Raw genomic sequence first — 21,340 nt, 5'->3', positions numbered from 1 at the left:
TGTGTATCTGTTTTCATTTTTTTTCTTAATATTTCACATATCAGTGAAATCATATGGTATTTGTCTTTCTGACCCACTTCACTTAGCATAAAATATCCTCTAGATTCATTCATGTCACAAATGGCAAGATTCCTTTTTTTTAATGGCTAAATAATATTCTACTCCATGTATACCACATCTTTATCTGTTCATCTATCAATGAACACTTAGTTGCTTCCATGATCTTTAGTATCTGGATGCATTCCAGGTCATAGAGCAAAAGCAAATTTTCACTTTTGTGTGTTTTCAGAACAGTTACATGTCTAGCTCCTTTTGAGTAACAGACATCTGCTCGTATAATTAACACTATTGGATAGCAAATGTCTACTGGACCTGTATTCTAGGAAGAAATAACAAAAGAAATGTAATTGCAACCTAATTTCCTAGAGATTCTTATAATCCTTACTTCTGAATACTGGCCCCAGATTGCTATTACATAAATATTCTTTGCATAACTCAAAGTTCTTCTCACTTAGGAATGTATTAGTTAGGGGTAAAAAAATCTTACCAAAAAAAAACTGTTTAATAAAGGACTTTAACATTTTACTAGGCAAAAGATGCTCACTTCTCTTCCCACAAAAACCAAACAGAAAACAGTGAGTGTTACTAATGTTTTCTATTTATTCATTAATAAAAAGTGCATAGTACAAGCCCTTTTTCCCAATCCAAGTACTCAGTAAAAGATTACAATAAACCCTGGATGGCACAGACATGATTTGTTTGGCATGATTTAAACATTTAAGAACAGCAGTTAACATTTGGTACATCACATGACCACTTTTGCTTTTAACAAAGTAATCATCAGACACGGTAACAAATACATATGACTTTTCATTTAGAAATGTTATAAAGTTAAGACTAAACCTACTATTGCAACAACAAAAATTTCACCCATTAATTTAAACTCTCTCAATTTCTCCTTCAAATTGCTGTTTTGTGTCTTAAGCTGAGCTGGTCAAATTTTAGCACATATTCATTTAGAGTGACAAACTTTGATTCAGGTTGTGAGACTTCTGAGGTTCCTTTGAAAATATAAGATATAGATAATTTATAAACACTATAACATCACATAATCACAAAGACACTAAAAGTAACTACTGAATAGCTGTAGTTAATATTTTAGCAACTCTCTTCAAGTAGTTTAAAATTAAAATATGACTTGCTGAACATGGGATAGTGTTTGGATAGATAAATGATAAAATCTTTTACTATACACAGTTCTAATGTTTTTTCCATGTGGAAAGCAAAACAAAACAAAACAAACATTATTTTGCATAAAATAACATTAAATAACTCTAAAACAAATAAACTATTAATGGAATTTGTGGGCTGTTTAAGAGCCAAAAGTGATTAAAATGTGAAGCTTTATCTTTTTTCCAGACTATTTAAAAATTATTGTAGCCATAATTTAGGTGAAAGTTTACAAGCCAAATAATGAGTAAGAGTGTGCTCAATAAAAAGGCCACATGTAGAAGCTTTAGGGATAAAACAGAATAATATAAATTACTAATTAGGTTAAAAGGAATACTTTATGTGCTACCGCATACTGTCTTTGTTGGGAGGGCAGAGAAATTGTACAAGTGGAAAAACCAAGACTAAATACTTCACCAAGAACTTTTGTTACCAATTAAATAGATGGTCCATATAGGAAAAGGTTAATATTCTAATGTAATGTCAATTAAGTATATGTGACAGAAATGAAGAACTAGGAATAAGAACCCACATTTCCAGGTCTCTAGCTACTACTATATATTGTTTCCAGGTCACAGCCACTTCTTCAACCAAAGTCAATTCTTTTTTTTTGTTTTGCCACTCCACGTGCCTTACAGGGTCTTAGTTCCCTAATGAGGGATTGAACCTGGGCCCTCGGCAATGAAAGCATGCAGTCCTAATCACTGGACCACCAGGGAATTCCCCAAAGTCAATTCTTAGTTCTTTGTGAACCACAGACTCAGTGACACATCACCATCTCTTCCAGAGACTAGCCTTCTAGCAGCTTAAAGAGCAGACGGTTACGAGATATGTGCTAGCCTTCAAAGTTCAGGGGAAAGGGCAGAAAAAGAAATGATTACAGGGATTCAGCTCCATCTTAGGCCATTCCTGCCCTTTCTGCTTTAAAAGCTATGAAGCTGAGAAGGGTTTTAATAGGCCATATTGAGAGGAAAAACCTTAAATCTATGGTGTTATTTTACCCAGGATTTGACTTACCTGTGTTATGATACCCCTCAATTAACACAAGTAATTAACAGTAGGTTATTTTATTTCAAGAAAAGTTAAGCACAAAGCCAAGATGCACAGGAGGAATGCAAGCAGTAGATATCAGATTATATAATGAAATGAAGCCCTTACAGTGTTTATAGCCTAGAACAGAATCATAATAAAGGAGAAAAATACCCTACGAGTGTCACATAATTGTATCAGAGACTCTATTAAACAGTACAATAATATAGAGAAGTTTATTCAATTCATACAAGTAATTTCTCAGATCTATACAGTGAAAAGCTAAACTGATCTGGGACGGGGAACATCCTTATATTGACAGCAAAATATCTTCTAGCCCCCATAAATCATCTGCAATCATTTGTTAGAAAAAAATTCTATAACCACACAGGTCATGCAGACTTTTTATGCCATTTGTAGTCATTTTCTTTCAAACTGAACAAAAACAAATGAAACCTTTTCCATTTTTATACATTTCAAAATTTTCCTTATATTAGTGCTCCTCCCCACCCCAATCCATCCTATTACCAAACAAGAATGAGACAGAGGTTGAGAAAAAATATCCTTGATTGTTTCTCATTTTCTTCCTTTCTCTTGGAGTAAACCAAGAATTCATTAAATATTTTTTAAAGTCAGAAAGATAACAAGACTCTAAATTTTTTCTTCCAAAAAAAAAAAAGAGTAAGTAAATAGCATTCAAATGCCAGTAACCAAACAGGCCCCCAAGACAGCTTTAAGATCATTTAACAGGGAAGTTTACAACACAAAGGCAGCTTCCTGAGAGGCACCCACTTTAAAATAAGTTATAGCTTAAATTATTACTGTATAGATTATACCTGGCAAAGGTAGAAAGAATTAAATTTTTTCCTCCTTTCATGAACTGTGTAATAAGGCTAGTGTGCAGAGGCTTACAAATTTCATATAATGGACTGTAAATCATCCATCATATTTAAATCATGTTTATTTAAAGTTTTCTTAATATTAGACATTTTGTGGGAATAAAAACTTAGTAAACAGTTATTTTATTTCTTTTCTCCTTTTCTTAGCCACATAAATCATCTGTAGTGGATGATACAGATTTCAGCTGTAATTTGTAAAATATTCCAAAAGTTGTCACAGTCTTAAGAACTAGAGAAAACTGCCATCCACAAATAAACTACCAAGGTAAATATAAATACAGTGTGGTTCTAATTTTCTTTCATACAATCTCAGGTAACCCCAAATAACTTTATAAATACCTTATTAAAAAAACAATTTTTAAACCCATTGAAACTACTTAAAATATTTAAATGTAGAGATCTCAAATTTCCTTCTATCAGGCCAGAAATTACCACAAAAATTATGATCCCAGTTACAAACAGAATGAATGGAATGTTTAAGTTTATGATAACCAAAAAAGCCCCATGTAACTTTTTAATGTAATCATTTACTCAAATATAGGAAAGGTGATGACACAGGAAGCAAAACTAAGCTCGCAAGTGAAATTTCTAGAAGCTCATGAAAACAATACCATCCCATACTGCAGATGCAAAAGAAAAAACAGTTCTAATGGGGTTAAGAGTACTCTGGTCATCTTCGTTCATTTGGTCGTGCAAGGTGTTAAACTATTTTCACTTCCCATATCCACAAAGTTAGTCCACAGGAGGGGCTGGTGGATCTTGTCCCTGACATCAGAGAGAGAGAAATCATGAAATTGACTTCTTAAATTCCCCAGTGCAACCAATCTAACACATACAGTAAGAACGGAGCAGCAAAGGCCCTCAGCTTCCCATCCTGAATCACATACTTATTTGGACTTCTCCTATGTTTCTGCACAAGAGGGCACTGGGATTCACCAACATTTGTCTCTTTCTCCTTTGTAGTAGGGAAGAAGAGAAAATTTTTAACAGTGATACTGACTTAGATGAAAGTGCTCTCCCTGACAGCTCCAGAGGTGATATTTAAACCAATAAAGGTAGTCTCACCCTTCTTGCTAATAAGGTGACTGAGTACAGTACAATTAAAATGAGGCTAAAGACTTGTATTTCTCTCTACAGAACATCTGTCAGTGAGGAAATATGTGGCTCCAGTTGCTATTGGTAGCTGCCCTACAGGGACCAGAAAGGGAGCCTACCTTGGAATAAAGCTAATGGTCTGAGGAAAGAAACTAGGTCTCTAATGAAGTGTTAAAACTTTCTAAACACTGACCCTCCCTCTGGATTTTTTTTTATGTAAACCTAAAGCCAATTACTTAAACCAGGCTGAAATGATTTTTGTTACTTGTAATAGAAAGCATCTGAACTGTAAAGGAAAGAGCAGAGCTTTTAGGAATCTTTAGGAAGATTCCACTTATTTATTACTCTGATATGCTATATGAAGCCCCAGTTGAGGATAATCAATTTTTCTGCTTGGAATTGGTCAATATGTCTTCATGCTTATTCCTAGAGCTGTGGGACTACCATTCCTAGAACTGGTGGTCTACAATGAACTAAGGTTCAGGGGATGGTAATCTTGCATTTCTGTCACTTTTAAATGGCTTCTAATTTAGCTCCAAACATTGAGGATGTTGCTTTTTGATATGAAAGTAACAAAACTGTACATAGAAAGAAAAAAGGCTAGGGAGAAAGCACTTTATCAAGACAACATACAAGCTGTTTTATGGATACACTCCTCTCCAAGAAAACCTAAAAATAAGGCATTTTATATAGTCCTAATGACGGCTTCTTTCTTAACTAAAGTCAGCATGCTACATATCTAAATGTTCCAGTCCCAAAGCACTGACCAATTAACGTTGCATATTTGCTTTCTCCTATATAAGCAACTGGTCTAGTCAAACTTCTTTTTAATATTAGCAACACAAGATTGGGGAAAAGGAGCAATAATTTTAGGCTGAAGAAGGGAACTAGTGGGATAATTTGGTGTCCAACAAGTGAGTCCACCATGGAAATAGTTTTAGATAATACCCAAATCAAATGAGAAAGAAAAAAAGTATAAATATTGGCTCTGAAAACAATTAAAAAGAATCCTTTAATGGAGGCTTTATTAAAGACAGTAATCAAAAACTCCCTGTTGGGTCACTTTATCATATTTTTCATTTAGGTTCTAAAAATTGTTATAATCGTGACTATCAAGATTTATCAACATAAATGATTGCTACCACTCTTTTTGCCAGCTCAGCTGACCTACTGTGATGCAGAACTGTAAGAATGAATTTGAGAGAAATAGGATGGGAAAGCAGGTTGAGCCAGATGGGCTCCGTGTCTCTGCTATATTTGATATCTAGGACAGAAGGGGAGAAAATGGAGAGAGAGAGTGAATGAGTGAATGTGAGTGTGTGTGTGCGCGCGCACGTAGGGACATTTGAACTGTAGCTAGTATCTAGGAACCTTGGGACATGAGAGGCAAGGGATCAACTGTGAGGTGGACAGAACTAGAGACTGGAGGACTGAGATTTGAGAACTATCACTGTGGATTATTATGAACTGGACCATTTTATATGCTTCTCGTGTGAGTAAACATTGGAATTCATCTTAAAATGATGTGGGGGCTACTGGTCTGTACTTCTCTATGTGTAACTCCATGAAAACTAAGCCATTTGGGATTGCAAGACTTACTGGGACTACATAGGAAGAATTTAATTTACTCTATGAGCTAAAATCTTCCTTTTGCTAATTTAGATATTTCAGTCAAAACAACTCCACCCCTTTCCCAGGCTACACCCATCCCCCTCTAATCCACAACACTTACATTATGAGGACTGGCTGGTTTTCCAGTTAGGTTGGATCCTCTTAGATTGGGAGGTCTCAACAGAAACAAGATCACTGCAATAACCATCCAGGCCATCAAGATCATGGTAATACTGATGCCATTATCACTAGAGGGTCCTGGCACTAAAGACAAACAGAAAATGTATTTGCAACAAAAACTGTTGAATAATTATCATGTTGTTGGGTAAATGTAAAAACAAACTCTAATGTTTAAATAACTTCAAAATTGTACTAATAGAAAAACTATTAATAATTTTAAGAATTATTAAATACTATACCTTCAATTTCCCTTTCCTCCTGTGAGAAAATCTAAATGGTCAATGGCATAAAATAGTCATAAGCCAGAACCTATTAAATAAAGATTCTTAATAGTACAGTAGTTCTTAATAATTCAGGGTAACAGAATCCTTTGAGAATTTGATAAAAAAGACTCTTTCCACTGAAAGAATCCATGTATACACATTCAACAATTTTGCATATATTAATAATTGCAAAAGATTCATGGCCATTCATAGCTATACTGAGATCTGCAGAACCCAGCTTAAGACCACTTGATATACAGGAAAGCCATGCTAGGGGAGAGGGGATTATGCATTTTAATTACAGAAGCAGCCTGAAAAAATAATAGAGCTTAAGGAAAAGGGGACATCTGGGTTGCACATATATGAATTAACGATTCCTTTAATGACATTTTCAAACAAAGAGATTAATTTGGCCTTTTTATGGAAAAAGAATTTGGATTCAGATCTAGTTATTTTAGTCTATGCATTTATCCAGAGGAAAAAAATCAGGTGTCTGTGTAGGTAGGTATCAGTCCCTCAAGGCAGCCATATCTTATTTATTTCAGAATAACAAGTACCTGGCTCACGGAATGATCTTAACAAATTTATAATAAATGAAATGTGTATTACAAAACTCAAAGTGTCAGAAATGAAAATTCTAGAAGATCAGACTTCTAGAGAAAATAGTATCTATAGGTGGTTACTGTCAATTTTAGCTTTTAAATATCACTCAAATCTGTCCACTTTCAGCTCCACGCCCACACTTGGTTCAAGCCACCATCACTTCTTGTCTGGTCTACTGCAATGGCCTCTTAACCAACCTCCTCATACTTACTCTTGACTCCTCTAATTCTATCCTTTAAGCTGCTCCAAGAGTGATTTTTTTTTAAAGCAAAATATTATCTATTATTTTTATTACTAAATAATAGTTAAAAGTTGAGTGGCTACTTTGAACCAGGCATTATCTCTCTTAATCCCTTTTAACAATCTTTTTATTTTTATTTTGGCTGTGCCTAGAGACTTGTGGGATCTTAGTTCCCAGCTTCCCAGACCAGGGATGGAACCCAGGCCATCCGCAGTGAAAGTGCTGAGTCCTAACTACTGGACCTTCAGGAAATTCCTTAGCAATCTTATTTTATGGCAGGTATATAGCATCTTTCATTTTATAGATGAGGAAACTGGGGGATGGGGGTTAAATCCCAATGTCATATGGTCGGCATGTGGCAAAGCTGGGGTTTAAATACAGTGGTCCCATTCCAGGGTCTGTGCTCTTAACCTCTTCGCTATGTCATAATCTCTGACAGTATCACATAGAAGACAGGTCTCTGAAAATTATTACTCCTGTGGGTAGTAAAATTGGAAAATACAGATTTTAAAAGGATTTTTGATAAACTTACAACTAGCTGTTAGATTATATAAAGGTAGTCAAAGAAAGAGAACTGTGCTGTCTATATATGATCACTTCATATAGTGCAACACTCAGAAGTAAAATGCTACATTAGTTAGACCTGAAGTGTAAGCCCAATGCCAATTCAGTGTGGAAAATGGGTCCCTTACTTTTTGATGCTCTTCACAAGTAAAGGACTCTGAAGCTTCAGATAGTTAAACCTCAGATCACAAATTTACTAATGCCTAGTTCTAGACAAAGCAAACATGACAAAAGGCTCACTCTCTGTTTGAAGACTCACGGTGATAACATGACTCCTAGTTCCCCATTACTGTCTCCTAGCTTGGTTCCTATTTCATCCTTTCCTTCCTGCACACTGCTGCCACAAAAGTCTGCTTAGAACACTGCTCTTAACACATCTCTGCTGACTAACCCAGTGACTCACTTTCCACTGGCTACTGCTTCAACTCTGAACTCTTCAGCCTGGCCTTTCCTCATAAGACATGGCCCTACTCATCAATATCACCTCTTACCATTTCTCAGAAAAATCATCCTCTGCTCTAGTCAACCTCATTTCTTCTTCCTCTTTTAGCCAGTGGGTCCCTGGCTTGCCTGCCCAACAGAATAGCCTGTGACGACACCAACGCCACCATTTCTAAGGCCCTGCCTCATATCATCTAATTCAGGAGCACCTCTGGGGTGGGGTCAGGAACCAACAATATTTTTAAAGCTTTCCAAGTGAACCTGATGCAATAGTTCAATGCTAATTTGGCTGCCATTCACCAACTTTGCAAACTCAGTCCTTCTGGGGACTGGTTATTTTTCCCTGTCTGGCATGATCTCACTTAACTCATTCAACAACATCCTACAACCCGCTCTTGTCTGGTAAAAACAATCTCCATTTTCTCTGCCCACTCTTTCTTCTCTAGACTAGGGTAGCATTTCTAGTTTGAAAGAATGGCTTCCTACTTCTCCTAATTAGTTCATTAACTTTTTAAAAATGAGACCATCTCATAGCTGTTTGACTTTACCATCTCTTAAATAAATAATCTCTGTGCCTCGATTTTTTTTTTAACCTGTGAAATGGAAATATTACCATCATCTCATAGAATAGTTGTGAAGACAGAAATATCAGTACATGAGAAGTAGCACAGTACCTGGAACACAATAGGTATTCGGTAAACATCAGCCATTACTGATCTGTGCTCTAGCTGATCAGCTTTAGGATCAACTTAAGCTTCCCTGGTGGCTCAGCGATCAAGAATCTGCTAGCAATGCAGGACACGAGGCAGGAACCACGGGTTCTATCCCTGGTTGGGAAGATCTCCCGGATAAGGAAATGGCAACCCACTACAGTCTTCTTGCCTGGAAAATCCCATGGACAGAGGAGCCTGGCTGGCTACAGTCTATGGAGTCACGTAAGAGGTGGACATGACTTAGCAACTGAGAGCACAGAAACGACTAAGCAGAAAGATCCTGGTGTGAATGACTGGACTGGATAAGATGGTGAGGTGAGAATGAAAAAGGGTCAGATATAAATGGCAATAAGATGAAAGAAGCACAACACTTGGCAAATGCCTGAAATGGTGATGGTAGGAGGAGGAAGAAAAAGGTAAGTGTGCCTCTAAAATTTCTGCAGGGCAGTAATATGCAGAATTCGCTACTTAAAAAGGCTAAACAGATACAGCTTTCCTGACCTCCTAGGTTTGATAAGAGCATTCTCTCATTCTCCAATAACTTAAGGCCCATTTCAGAATAAAAGCCAATAGCTGAACCAGGACAGTCGAACCAATGATCACAGTATTTTTCCTGTTTACAGCAGTAGCACAAACTTAAGACTGGATCTAGAAGTTACTTTACATAGACATATTCTGCAGGGTTATTAACAAAAAGCTGAAAACAGACCTAAATGTTTGCCAAGAGCATCCAATTAAGAAATTATGGTGTGTGGAGGTTGGGGTGAAGCTGTAACACAATGGTGAGGGACGTTTACATGAGACAAGCAACAAGCTATTTCTTGACAGAGAGGAAAAAACAGGTGAAACACAGTGTGTACTAAGAAAGGGGGGTTGGCAAATAGTAAATATTTGCCTGTATATGCATAAAGAAATTGTGGAAAGATACACAGAAGGCAAATAATACCCAGACACAGGACCTGGACAGATGGGAGAATATGAGTAGGAAATCTTTTCACTATACACTAATTAACTGCTTGAGTTTTGAACCATGTTATTTTGGGATTAGAGATACCAGGCATCTAAACTGACCTAGGCTTCTTCATGAAGTCTCAGAACATATAAGCTACTCAAACTTCCTGGTACTGCATGCAGCCAATACAAACAAGTATCAGGAGCAGCTGCTGTAAAGTCAACAGGGAGAAGTGAAAGAGCCCTTACATGATCTGGCCACTATGGTTTTTATTGTGATAACTTTTTGGAATATTCTAAATATTAATATAGTGCCAAATAATCTGAGTATTAAAGAAGCACAATCACATGGGGGATATAAAATCTGTTCCCTTCACTGCCTAGGAATTATTTCTCTTAAGAGGATGAATACTTTTTACTCTATGGTCTAAAAAGTGTCACATCATAAAAATGTAAAAGGATTTTGTATACTAAAATACAGTGTTCCATTCCACTCAATGGTTAAGTCTTTGGTTACAAGAAAAAGTAAGTATTACAAGTAAGATGTCAAATGGGATATTCACAGTGACCCCATGGACTGTAGCCTACCAGGCTTCTCCATCCATGGAATTTTCCAGGCAAGAGTACTGGAGTGGGGTGCCACTGCCTTCTCCATTCACAGTGAAGCTATTAACTTAGTTGGACACAAGGAAGATGAAAAAGAGAGAGGATCTAACAGCTGGCAGATCCTGAGGGATTATTTCTCTAAACTTATATAGATGGCCAATGATCTAGTCATTCACGCCTATGAAACAGAACCTCCATAAAACCCCTAAATGATGGGGTTCACAGAGCTTCTGGGCCAGGGCACACACGGACTTAGCTGGGAGGGTGGTGCACCCAAGAAGACAGGGAAGCTCTGCACCCCTTCTGCTTGCACCCTGCCCTACGCATCTCTCCATTTGGTTGTTGCATCTTTTATAATAAACTGGTAGAAGTAATTTAATTATTTTCCTCCATTCTGTTAGCCATTCTCACAAATTACTGAAACAGAAGGGGGGTTGTGGGAACCCCTGATTAATATATATACTTTATATATGAACATTAGCTCATTGCAGAAGATTTAAAATATACAGAAAAATAATTACATATCACTCAAAGAAAACAACTGCTTAAACCATTTAAAGACATGGCTGTTAGAAAGGATTTCCACCAAATGCTACAAGGACTGGAGTGAGCGGAACAGGTGGTGGACGACTGGCCAAGATAACTGAATTAATACTCAAGCTCTAGAGTCTTGCTTTTATGTTTGGATTAAAGAAGTGAAATTTCACTCACAAAAATAAGAGTATATTTGGTTTACAGGTGGGGCTGGCTCAAGGATCACAAACACAATAATTTTTTTTTTCCCCACAGTTCAATGAGATTAATTTCAACAAGAACAGGTTTTAGTTTTTCTGCTGAGGCAAAAATCTGAGCTGCTTATCAGAGGGAACACTGTAGGTTAGTGAATGCTACTGAAGAGGCAACGTAAAGAAACCTGGAGTCGGGGGACTGATCACCACCCATCATGCCCCAAACCTAACAGAACGTCTGTCCGTTACTTTCTTGCCCAGAGGCATATGGTTATTGTCCTGTTGCACCAAAGGACTACCTTCTGACAAAGCTTCTACTTTGGGCCAGGCACTATACTAGCTTCTATTTCTCTAAGTTGTTCCATTTACAGAATTTGATGGGATGCCCAGTTCACACAGTAATAACAGTAATTAATAATGTAGTAACAAGCCTCTTTATAGTGATACCTGACTGTGTTTTGCTTTAACTTCATATACATAATAAAGTGGCATTCAGCTTCAGAGATATGAAGTACAAGCAACTAGCCTACTAATAAGTGCAATTTGGCAATATGTCAAAAGCCTTAAAATGTACACAGGATGTTTTTTCAAGTATTATTTATAACAGCAAAAATATACTAGCAACCTAAGATTCCAACAGAAGGGAATTATTTGAACACTGGTACATCCTCATAATGAATTATTATTTAGTAAATATTTTTAAGGTAAATACATGCTGATATAGTCACAATATACTAGTGAAAAACAACATATACAAAGTGATCCCATTTTTCTAAGTATATATGAATTGAATTGTGCCAGGCTTCACCATCCTATGAATGTCATACTTCCATTCTTATGGTCAAATTATTATGGTACAGGACTGGTATGGCTATTATGTCCCTTCAAAGTATCCCTCAAGTTATTTCTGTCCTGAAAAAAGATGCCTCATATTACGGCCACCAAGTCTGCCAGCTACATTCACCATGCAGGATCCACCTTCCTACACTGATTCTCACTTAATCATCACCACTGCCTCAAAAGTCATGGAGAAACCTCCCCACTGTCCATACCCTCTTGAGACTACTAATGTCAGAGCCAAGGGAATGATTTCAATGGCTCCCAAAGCTTCCAAACCTTGGCAAAAAATGGCCTCCCCTTCCTGCGCTCACAAACTCTCAAAGTTGCCAATGGATGCAGATAGATGCTAGGGAAAGAGTGAGGGGTTTGTGCTAAAGCCCCAGTGTTCAGTTCAAAGAGCCCAAAGTACCCAGTTCCTCACATATTTGCCCCCAAAAAAGGTCTGGGAGGGTTTACACCAAGTTGTCAACAGTGGTCATCTTTTATTATTATGCAAGTTTTTCTTTTTCTTTTTTTGTATCTGTAGTTTTATGATTTTATTCAATGAACCAGCTTTGATTTTATAGCAGGACCAAAAAACACATTTTTAACTTAAAAAATTAAGCATTTTAAGTAGGAGATACATTACTGAGAGTCATTTCCTTAAACAGCAAACTGTAAGAATAATTTCTGGCAAATGTTCAGTCATATTCAGATCTCTAATTGTGCCCACAACGCCAAGCCTCCTCCTGTCCCATCATTACTTACATTCCTGAAGACATTCTGTGTCTGTGCAGTACGACTGGGACTGCCTCAACTACAATGAATAAGAAAAAAGGAAATTAGCCACCAGACTTACCAAAATGGATACTACTTATCAGAAAGATCATGCTTTGTTTTTTAACGAATGCTACCACACTATCTATTGTACCTTCAAAATCAAATATCAGATAAAAACACAGAATACATATAGGACCTGATCAGTTTGGTGGGATTTTTTTCTCCTCAACATAATACTCAAATATACTGTGATCTGGTGCAATTCACCTACTTAAATTAGGAATTTTAAAAAGTCACCTGTGACAGAAACTCCTACTGCCATATGTTATTAGACTTACTAAAGGAAAAGCACTTAACCATGGAGGAGAGCTACTAAAGAAAGAGTAAACTTCGTCAACAAGATTTTTTTCTCACTTAAAATTAGAAGCAAAGAGAGAGAAAAATAGGTTCTCTTTGTAGAAAAGGCCTTTCGAAAGAAGGAATTTTTTTCCCTTTTAGCTTACATCTGCATAAACAGTGGTTGGATAAATAAGAAACTAATAAAAATGATACCACAGGGGTTGGGCAGCGGGTTGGAGGAATAGAGTAGGTTCTGATGAGATGGGATTTGAAGTTTTCATTGTCTATCTTAACATATAATTTAACTTTGGAACCATATGATTATGAAGTTTAAAAGATAACTGAAAAGACAAGACCCATCTATCAATAAACAGACATCATCCTTTTATGAATGTTCACCCTATGCTGAGGCCTTTTAGGATGTTTAAAAATGATAATCTCATATATCTTAAAAGAGATGACACAGAGTAAACCGAATGAGCATGCAACTTTTCAATTCAGCCTCATTACTTTATTATTAAACCCTCTCTCCGTTAAAGCAGTTGAATATCACTTCCAATTATTTGGGGAAGCTACTCCATGGCAGTTGTGCTTTAGCTGGACTCTGAAGAAAGACAGATACTGATTTAAAGTCAGGCTCTGCAACTTTCTAGAGTTTCAAGACCTTTGGCAAATTCTTTAACACCTTTAAGCTTTAGTTTCCTCATGTGGTAAAATGAGGATATTGCCTATATCTGAATACAGGTAAGAATTAAATACATAGCATATATGAAATGTAGTGACAACCCAAGAAAGAAGAAATGTTAGCTATTATTATTATCATGCTAGACAAATTATGACCTCATCTAAAACAACAGAATAAATCATCTTATAAATTGCTCTCTAAGATGATCAGACTTCTTTTTCTGTATACCACTAAAAGTAGTTCTATTTGAATTAGAATGGAAAAATAGATCTTAATTATTGTAAAAAATATGCTGGATATCTTAAACCTTCCCAAATATGCAAAGAATCAATTCAAAAACCCATTTATACATTCTATGGCTATTATCAAAAAAGACAGTAAATAATGAGTGTTGGTGAGGATGTGGAGAAAAGGAAACCCTTGTACACCATCAGTGGAAATAAAAATTGGTCACAGCCACTATGGAAAACAGTATGGAAGTTCCTCAAAAAGTTAAAATAGAACTACTATATAAATCAAGCAGTCCCACTTCTGGGTATTTACCTTAAGAAAACAAAAACAGTAACTCAAAAAGATACATGCAACTGCATGTTTTCTGAAGCATTATTTGCAATATCCAAGATATGGAAATAACCTCTAAGTGTCAACTGATGGATGAATGGATAAAGAAAACACACACACACACACACACACAGGAGTATTATTCAGCCATAAAAAAAGAATGAAATCTTGCCATCTGCAACAACATGGATGGACCCCAAGGGCATTATGCTAAGTGAAGTAAGTCAGAAAAAGATAAATGCTGTATGATCTCACTTATTTGTGGAATCTAAAAACAAAAATCTCATGAATATAGAGAAGAGACTGGTGGCAGCCTGAGGCAAGGGGAGAAGGGTGGGCAAAATGGGTGAAGGAAGTTGAAAGGTGCAAATGTCTATTTAAAAAATAATCAGTAAGTTATAGGTATGTAATGTACAGCATGGTGACTATAATTAATACTGTAAACAAATTATATATTCTAAAGAAATTGCAAAAAAAAGACTACTATCCCCTTGCGTGACAAATCAGACCTAATGAATCTCCTACTTTGCATATATTCTGTTTAAGTTTTATTAATTTTTGCCCAATAAGTAGTATGTATACACAGTACAAAATTCAAAAGTACAAAAAGATACTCTATGCACGGTAAATCTCTCACTCTCTCCTATCCTTAAGCCTCCACAAAACTCAGGTTTTTTTGTGAATCTCTCTAGAGATGTCCTTACATTTTTATAAGCATATGTATCTTTCCCCATTACTTCTCCTCCACCTATAAGTAGATTATGTAAAACATAAAGGTTTATTAGGTAAAAAGTGTCACTGGATTGGACAAGCACTATCTAATCACTTAAGACATCAAATAAGGAGTAAAAATAACTTTTGTGGGTTTAATATTTAGCAACCACACAGCATATCCCCAAACTTACAGCTGTGATTGAAATGACCAATGAATCATCAGTTCTTTGTACATTATGTAACTCAAATGCTGGTTCTGGCTTCTGGTTACAGCTCTACTAGAACTGCTGCCCTTGTCCTGAGGTCTGACTTGCTGGCTAACTGGAGCTCAATGACATCTACAAATAACATGATTTCCATGTGAAAATTCCCCAAATCCATTTCCTCAAAAATTTACTTCAATGGAGGGCCGCATCACCAGCTCTAGGCTTCTTTTTCATGCCTGCATCAGACCCATCCTCCTGCTTCAACGTGGGTCTACCAGATAAGATGCTCACTGTGTTCCTTTTTGATGTTCCAGCGATGATGCAGGTCAGAGTTTCACCCCACACCCTTATAGTGGTTTTGTAGTCTATAGCAAGGTCACCAAACTACAACCTGCAGGATGGAGGCCTATTTTCATAGATAGTTTTACTGAAACTTAGCCACACCCCTTTGTTTACATATTGTCTGTGGCTGCTGTCACTAAAACAGATGAGTTTAGTAGCTGCCATAGAGACGCCAAGCATAAAATATTTACCATCTAGCCCTTAAATCACTCAACACTAATGATAATGACATCAGTTAAAGCCATTAGGAAACACTGATGAAAGAAAAGAAAAAAGAAATATTTTTGCGTAGCTATATACAAATGTTCATTTTAAAATGTGAGATGCTCATTAATTATGCCTAGTTATAATGCAATAATCATTTATATTCACTTATTCATTCAAAATGTTTACTAAATGCTTACTATGTGCCAAGTACAGTTCCAGGTACTGATGATAAGATGTGAAAAGGACAAACTTTCTACTCTTGATCATACAGTCTTGTGGGGAAAATCAGACAACTAAGAAATATACTATAAAAATGTCAAAGAGTCACAGAGAGAATGAAAATAGGATGGCATACGGTGGCAGTCCAGTAGCCACTTTAAATCAGGCATACAGAGACAGTAACACTTAAGGGACTGTCTCCACAACAGTAACAGTAAAGATCAAGGACATGAGAATTCAGGAATTCCAGACAGAATAAACAACTAGGAAAGGCCCCTAGATGAAAAGGTATCTGGGAGTTGGTGTTGAGGAACCACAAGGCCACTGTGTCTGGGGCATACAAGCGATACTATTTAGCTGCTGGATTTAGTCAACCTCAGAACCAAACGCTCTCTGTATATGCACAAGTCAGCACAGTTTGCTGTTAATGGCATTAGTCTGACTGCCTCTAACTCTAAGACAAATAACAGATACTGATAATGTTTAATCAATGTGGAATAGGAGTATCTTATTATCATATTAGAAGTTCATTTAAATACAAATATATTTTAATGATATGAATTTATAAATATTACTTTAAATTATATTTTAAATAATTATTTGTATTATAGTATAATACAAGAAACATTACAGAATACTTAGGAATTAATGTGGATTAATTCTCTGTCTAGTGCAATTATCATTATGTTTTCTAGTTTTAAAATATGCATGGTTTCACATAATTACAATCAATCACCAGGGTTCCTGGTGGCTCAATTGGTAAAGAATCTGCCTGCAGTGCAGGACACCCAGATTCAATACTTGGGTGGGTAAGATCCCCTGGAGAAGGGAATGGCAACTCACTCCAGTATTCTTGCCTGGAGAATTTCAGGGAGAGAGGAGCTTGGCAGGCTACAGTCCATGGGGATGCAAAGAGCTGGACACGATTGAGTGACTAAACCACACATAATTACAACCAGTATAATAACAAATATTTACTAGGAACTTTTATGTGGTAGGGACTAGACTAAGAATTTAGATAATCCTCACACTCACTGGAGGAGGCAGGGGCTATTATTCCTTCTTTACAGATGAAGAAATTTGAGTTTGGAGGAGGTTAGCTAATATATCCAGTACTAACTCTGAAGTTGAGATTTTTAATCCCAATTCTATTTTACTTTACAATGTACAAAATGTTGTATCATAATTTTTATTAACATATAATTAGACTGAAACATTGTGTAACCAGCCACAATTTTGAATGGTTACAAAATATTCCAGTGAATTGATCTACAACTAATATACAATTGAACCGAAGCAAATTCAGAGTAAGGTGAAAATGACCATATCTAATTACCTAATAGCCTCTAAGATTAACATAGCCAATTGTTTTCCTTCAGCACTAAAAGAGGTCTCTTCCTTTCGGTATCGCTACATGGAATAAGCTTCCTTTTGGGACTATGATAAAAAATAGGAATGTATAATTTGTCCTGCTATACAAATTTTTTAGAAAATTAATTCACTCACATACAATTGACAAATATAGAAATTATGTCAGTTTTATGTGGTAGCTATGTTGGTTTAGAACTGATTTTTTTCTAGGTAAGGGAAGCCAGAAAAATGGGAAGTCAAATTACAACTCATGCCTTGCAGAAAGAAGCCCTTTCAGCTTTAATAAAAATGTTAAAAAGTGCCTGCACACACACACACACACACATACACACACACAAGACCAAGAATGAAAAGAAATTATTCATTGAGAGCCTGGCTGACTGAAGCACTACATCTCCAGTCCAAGCTGCAGTGAGTCTTTGGGACATTCCATTGAGAGCTGGAGTTGGATCGTGCTCTTCTGGCTGGTCTTCCACAGGTTCCTGGCTACACTCTACATGTTCACAGGCAGACAATGCTGCAGGCTCTGCATAATGAGATGCCAAAGTATCATAACCACATTTCTAGTCCTGGACTTACATGTTCTGTCCAAACCAGTGTGTTGGGATATATATTCAGTATGTCAGATTCAAACACTCATGATGGGTAAAGTATATAGTCTTTAAAGAATTAGAAAAACACATTTAGTAAAACAAGAGAATCTCACTGCTTTGATAAAACTCTTTAAACAGAAGTCTAATTTACAGTGCATCTCAGTTTTCTCTTGACTTATCTGAAGAATACGGTGGAACTGCTGATGCTGATTTTGGCCACTCTGAAAGGAAGTCATTTGTGAAAACAAAATAATTAAAAGAAAATCAATAAAAACCAAGGTCCTACTACATAGCACAAGGAACTAAATTCAAAATTCTGTGATAAACCATAATGAAAAAGAATATGAAATACAATGTGTACATATATATATATACAAAATACTGAATTACTGGTATATGACAGAAAGTAAAAGAACATTGTAAATTAACTATACTTTTATTTAAAAAAAAGGATAATAATATAAGGGAAACAGGCATAGCAGTAACTATAGGATGGAGCCATAAACTTCAAATTTTTTCTGTATTGCAGCAGAGTGGGGGGAACCATATGTGGACTATCTACAGTCAATGGTTGCTCCCCAGGTAAACCCTTCTGCTAACTAACACTGATCCCAGGATTGCAGGGAAGAACTAAAAGTAGATTTAGATTTCCCCACCTAACCAGGATGGTCATGTAAAGTTCCTTAAATGAATTAGCTCCAAAAATCGATGAGACAAAACAGTATGGTTAGAATAAATGTTTTTCTTCATTGGGGAAAAAAGGAGAAAACAGAGATTAAAAGAATTTAAGAGTCTTGGCACCGAGATTTCATGTTAGGGAAAATGTAGAACCTAAAATAGTCTCTTAGGATATCTACGAAGCCTAATATAGAACTTTGGCTGTCAGAGGCTGATGGAAAAAAACATAGATCAAAGAGAAGACTCTAATGGCAAAAAGCAGATAAATGGAACGTCTATGAGGAATCTAAAGCTTGGAGAAATTCTTTAAAAATATTACAAGAAAAACAGAAAATCTCTCTTTGGAATTATCAAAAGGTATCTGCTATGGATGTTCGTATTCCCTCCGCTCCTCCAAATTCATATACTGAAGCCCGAATCCCCAGTGTGATGGAGTTTGGGGGTGGGGGTCTCTGGGAGGGGATGAGGTTTAGATGAAGTCATGAGAGTGGAGCCACCCTGATGAAATTAGTGCCCTTATGAGAGGGTGAGAGCACAGCCCTCAGTCTCTCTGGGCCACGTGAGGATACAGCAAGGTGGCTACCTGAAAACCAAGAAAAGAGCCAAATCACCAGACACCAAATCAGGCAGCACCCTGATCTTGGACTTCCCAGTGCCTCCAGAACCATGAGAAATAACTACTGCTTGAGGCCCCCGGTCTGCGGTGTTGTGCTAGAGCAGCCTGAGGCAACTAAGACAGAACCTACACAAGAACTTATCTGCTATTTTTCTGTGTCTGTTCAAGAATCTCATGTGTATTGGAGGTGCTCTTCTTTCCCAGGCACAGGATCTACCTGCGGACTGATAAACAGTGTGATACAGAACAGTGGTTCAAAAAAGAAGCTTCAAAGTCAGAGGTATCTGGGTTCAAATTCTGTGTCTGTTACTTTCTAAAGCAGAGCTTCAAACTACAAAAGAAATAAATACAATCTGTTATCAACGTTAATATCATTGTGAGGATTAAAAGATATGACTAAACACATATAAAATTAAATATAAAATGTATATAAAAAACTCAGGTCATGGCCCATAGTATGCTTTCAGATTATAGCATTATGCAGGAAAGGGCTGCCTGTTTATGTGAGTAAGCCTGCTCATAGTTACCACTTTTTTTTTTAAGTGAAATGCCAAAACCGACAGCAAAAATATACTTTCAAATCAATGGTTAAACAGTTGGTCAGTGTTCTCTGACCAGACCTCATATAGTTCTCAGTAATAAGGATGGCTTGAAATAACCTTAGACTGCCAAAACCCAGCTCTACCTAATTTTTAATACTGTACTACATTCCATTTAAATACATTATTTCCAAATTTGTATATGAAAAACAATGTTGTGAATATTCCTATAAAAACATTCTTACATACTTGATTAATCTCTTTAGAATATAGAGACGAGTTGCTATAATGAAGGTACATACATTTTAAGTTTTGATATACATTGCCAAATTACAGAAGGAGAATTTTAAAGAAATGACAAAATACAATGTTACATTCAATTCAAGAATTCCTGCATAATCACATCATTGAGGAAGCCCAATGTTTTAACTGAGACATAGCTAGAATCTAATTGTATCTGATCACATTTAGTTCTCTTAACTCAAAAATGGTTTAAAGTTAACTCAAAATAAATTAAAGACCTGAAACCATAAAAATCCTAGAAGCAAACATAGGTGGTAAGCTCCCTGACATTAGTCTTGGTGATGAGTTTTTGGATGACTCTAAAAGCAAAGGCAACAAGAGCAAAAACAAATATGCGAAAGTTGTTGTTTAGTAGCTAAGTCACATCCGACTCTTTTGAGACCCCATGGACTGTAGCCCACCAGGCTCCTCTGTCCATGGGATTCTCCAGGCAAGAATACTGGAGTGGGCTGCCATGCTCTCCTCCAGGATGTGTATATATATACACACATACACACACACACACGTATATATAATGGAATTATTATTCAGCCTTAAAAAAGAACAAAATCTTGCTTTTGTGGCAACATGAATGGACCTTGAGGGAACTACGCTAAGTGAAATAAGTAAGAGAAAGACAAATACCATATGTGGAACTAAAACAACAACAAAAGATAGAGCTCAAAGATATAAAAAGCAGACTGGTGGTTGCCAGAGGTGGGCGCATTTGGGAGTGGGAGGTGAGTGAAATGGGTGAAGGAGGGAAAAATGTACACTTACTGTTATAAAATAATTAAGTTATAGGGATATAATTAGATGATGCTGTGAAAGTGCTATACTCAATATGCCAGCAAATCTGGAAAACTCAGCAGTGGCCACAGGACTGGAAAAGGTCAGTTTTCATTCCAATCCCAAAGAAAGGCAATGCCAAAGAATGCTCAAACTACCGCACAATTGCACTCATCTCACATGCTAGTAAAGTAATGCTCAAAATTCTCCAAGCCAGGCTTCAGCAATACGTGAACCGTGAATTTCCAGATGTTCAACCTGGTTTTAGAAAAGGCAGAGGAACCAGAGATCAAATTGCCAACATCCAATGGATCATCGAAAAAGCAAGCGAGTTCCAGAAAAACATCTATTTCTGCTTTATTGACTATGCCAAAGCCTTTGACTGTGTGGATCACAATAAACTGTGGAAAATTCTGAAAGAGATGGGAATACCAGACCATCTGATC

General features: G+C 36.6%; 1 protein-coding gene across 7 annotated transcripts in view; it reads right to left on the bottom strand.

The window, feature by feature from the left end:
- Nucleotides 1–2,471: 2,471 nt before the first annotated feature.
- SMIM14 (small integral membrane protein 14) overlaps nt 2,472–21,340 on the bottom strand; it is a 61,936-nt gene continuing 43,067 nt past the window's right edge. For all 7 annotated transcript variants that reach the window (XM_081592416.1, XM_081592436.1, XM_081592427.1 and 4 more), the window contains 3 exons: nt 12,742–12,790; nt 5,986–6,128; nt 2,472–3,923 (listed from right to left, as the gene is read on the bottom strand). In XM_081592416.1, the coding sequence (XP_081448542.1) occupies nt 3,891–3,923; nt 5,986–6,128; nt 12,742–12,790 (225 nt within the window). In that variant the 3' untranslated portion in view covers nt 2,472–3,890. The remainder of the gene's footprint in view (nt 3,924–5,985; nt 6,129–12,741; nt 12,791–21,340) is intronic.

Source organism: Giraffa tippelskirchi, chromosome 1 (assembly GCF_054371585.1).
Source record: "Giraffa tippelskirchi isolate mGirTip1 chromosome 1, T2T-mGirTip1v1.2.pri, whole genome shotgun sequence".
NCBI lineage: Eukaryota > Metazoa > Chordata > Mammalia > Artiodactyla > Giraffidae > Giraffa > Giraffa tippelskirchi.
The sequence above is the reverse complement of the archived record's forward strand: the minus strand, read 5'-3'. Positions and strand labels throughout refer to the sequence as shown.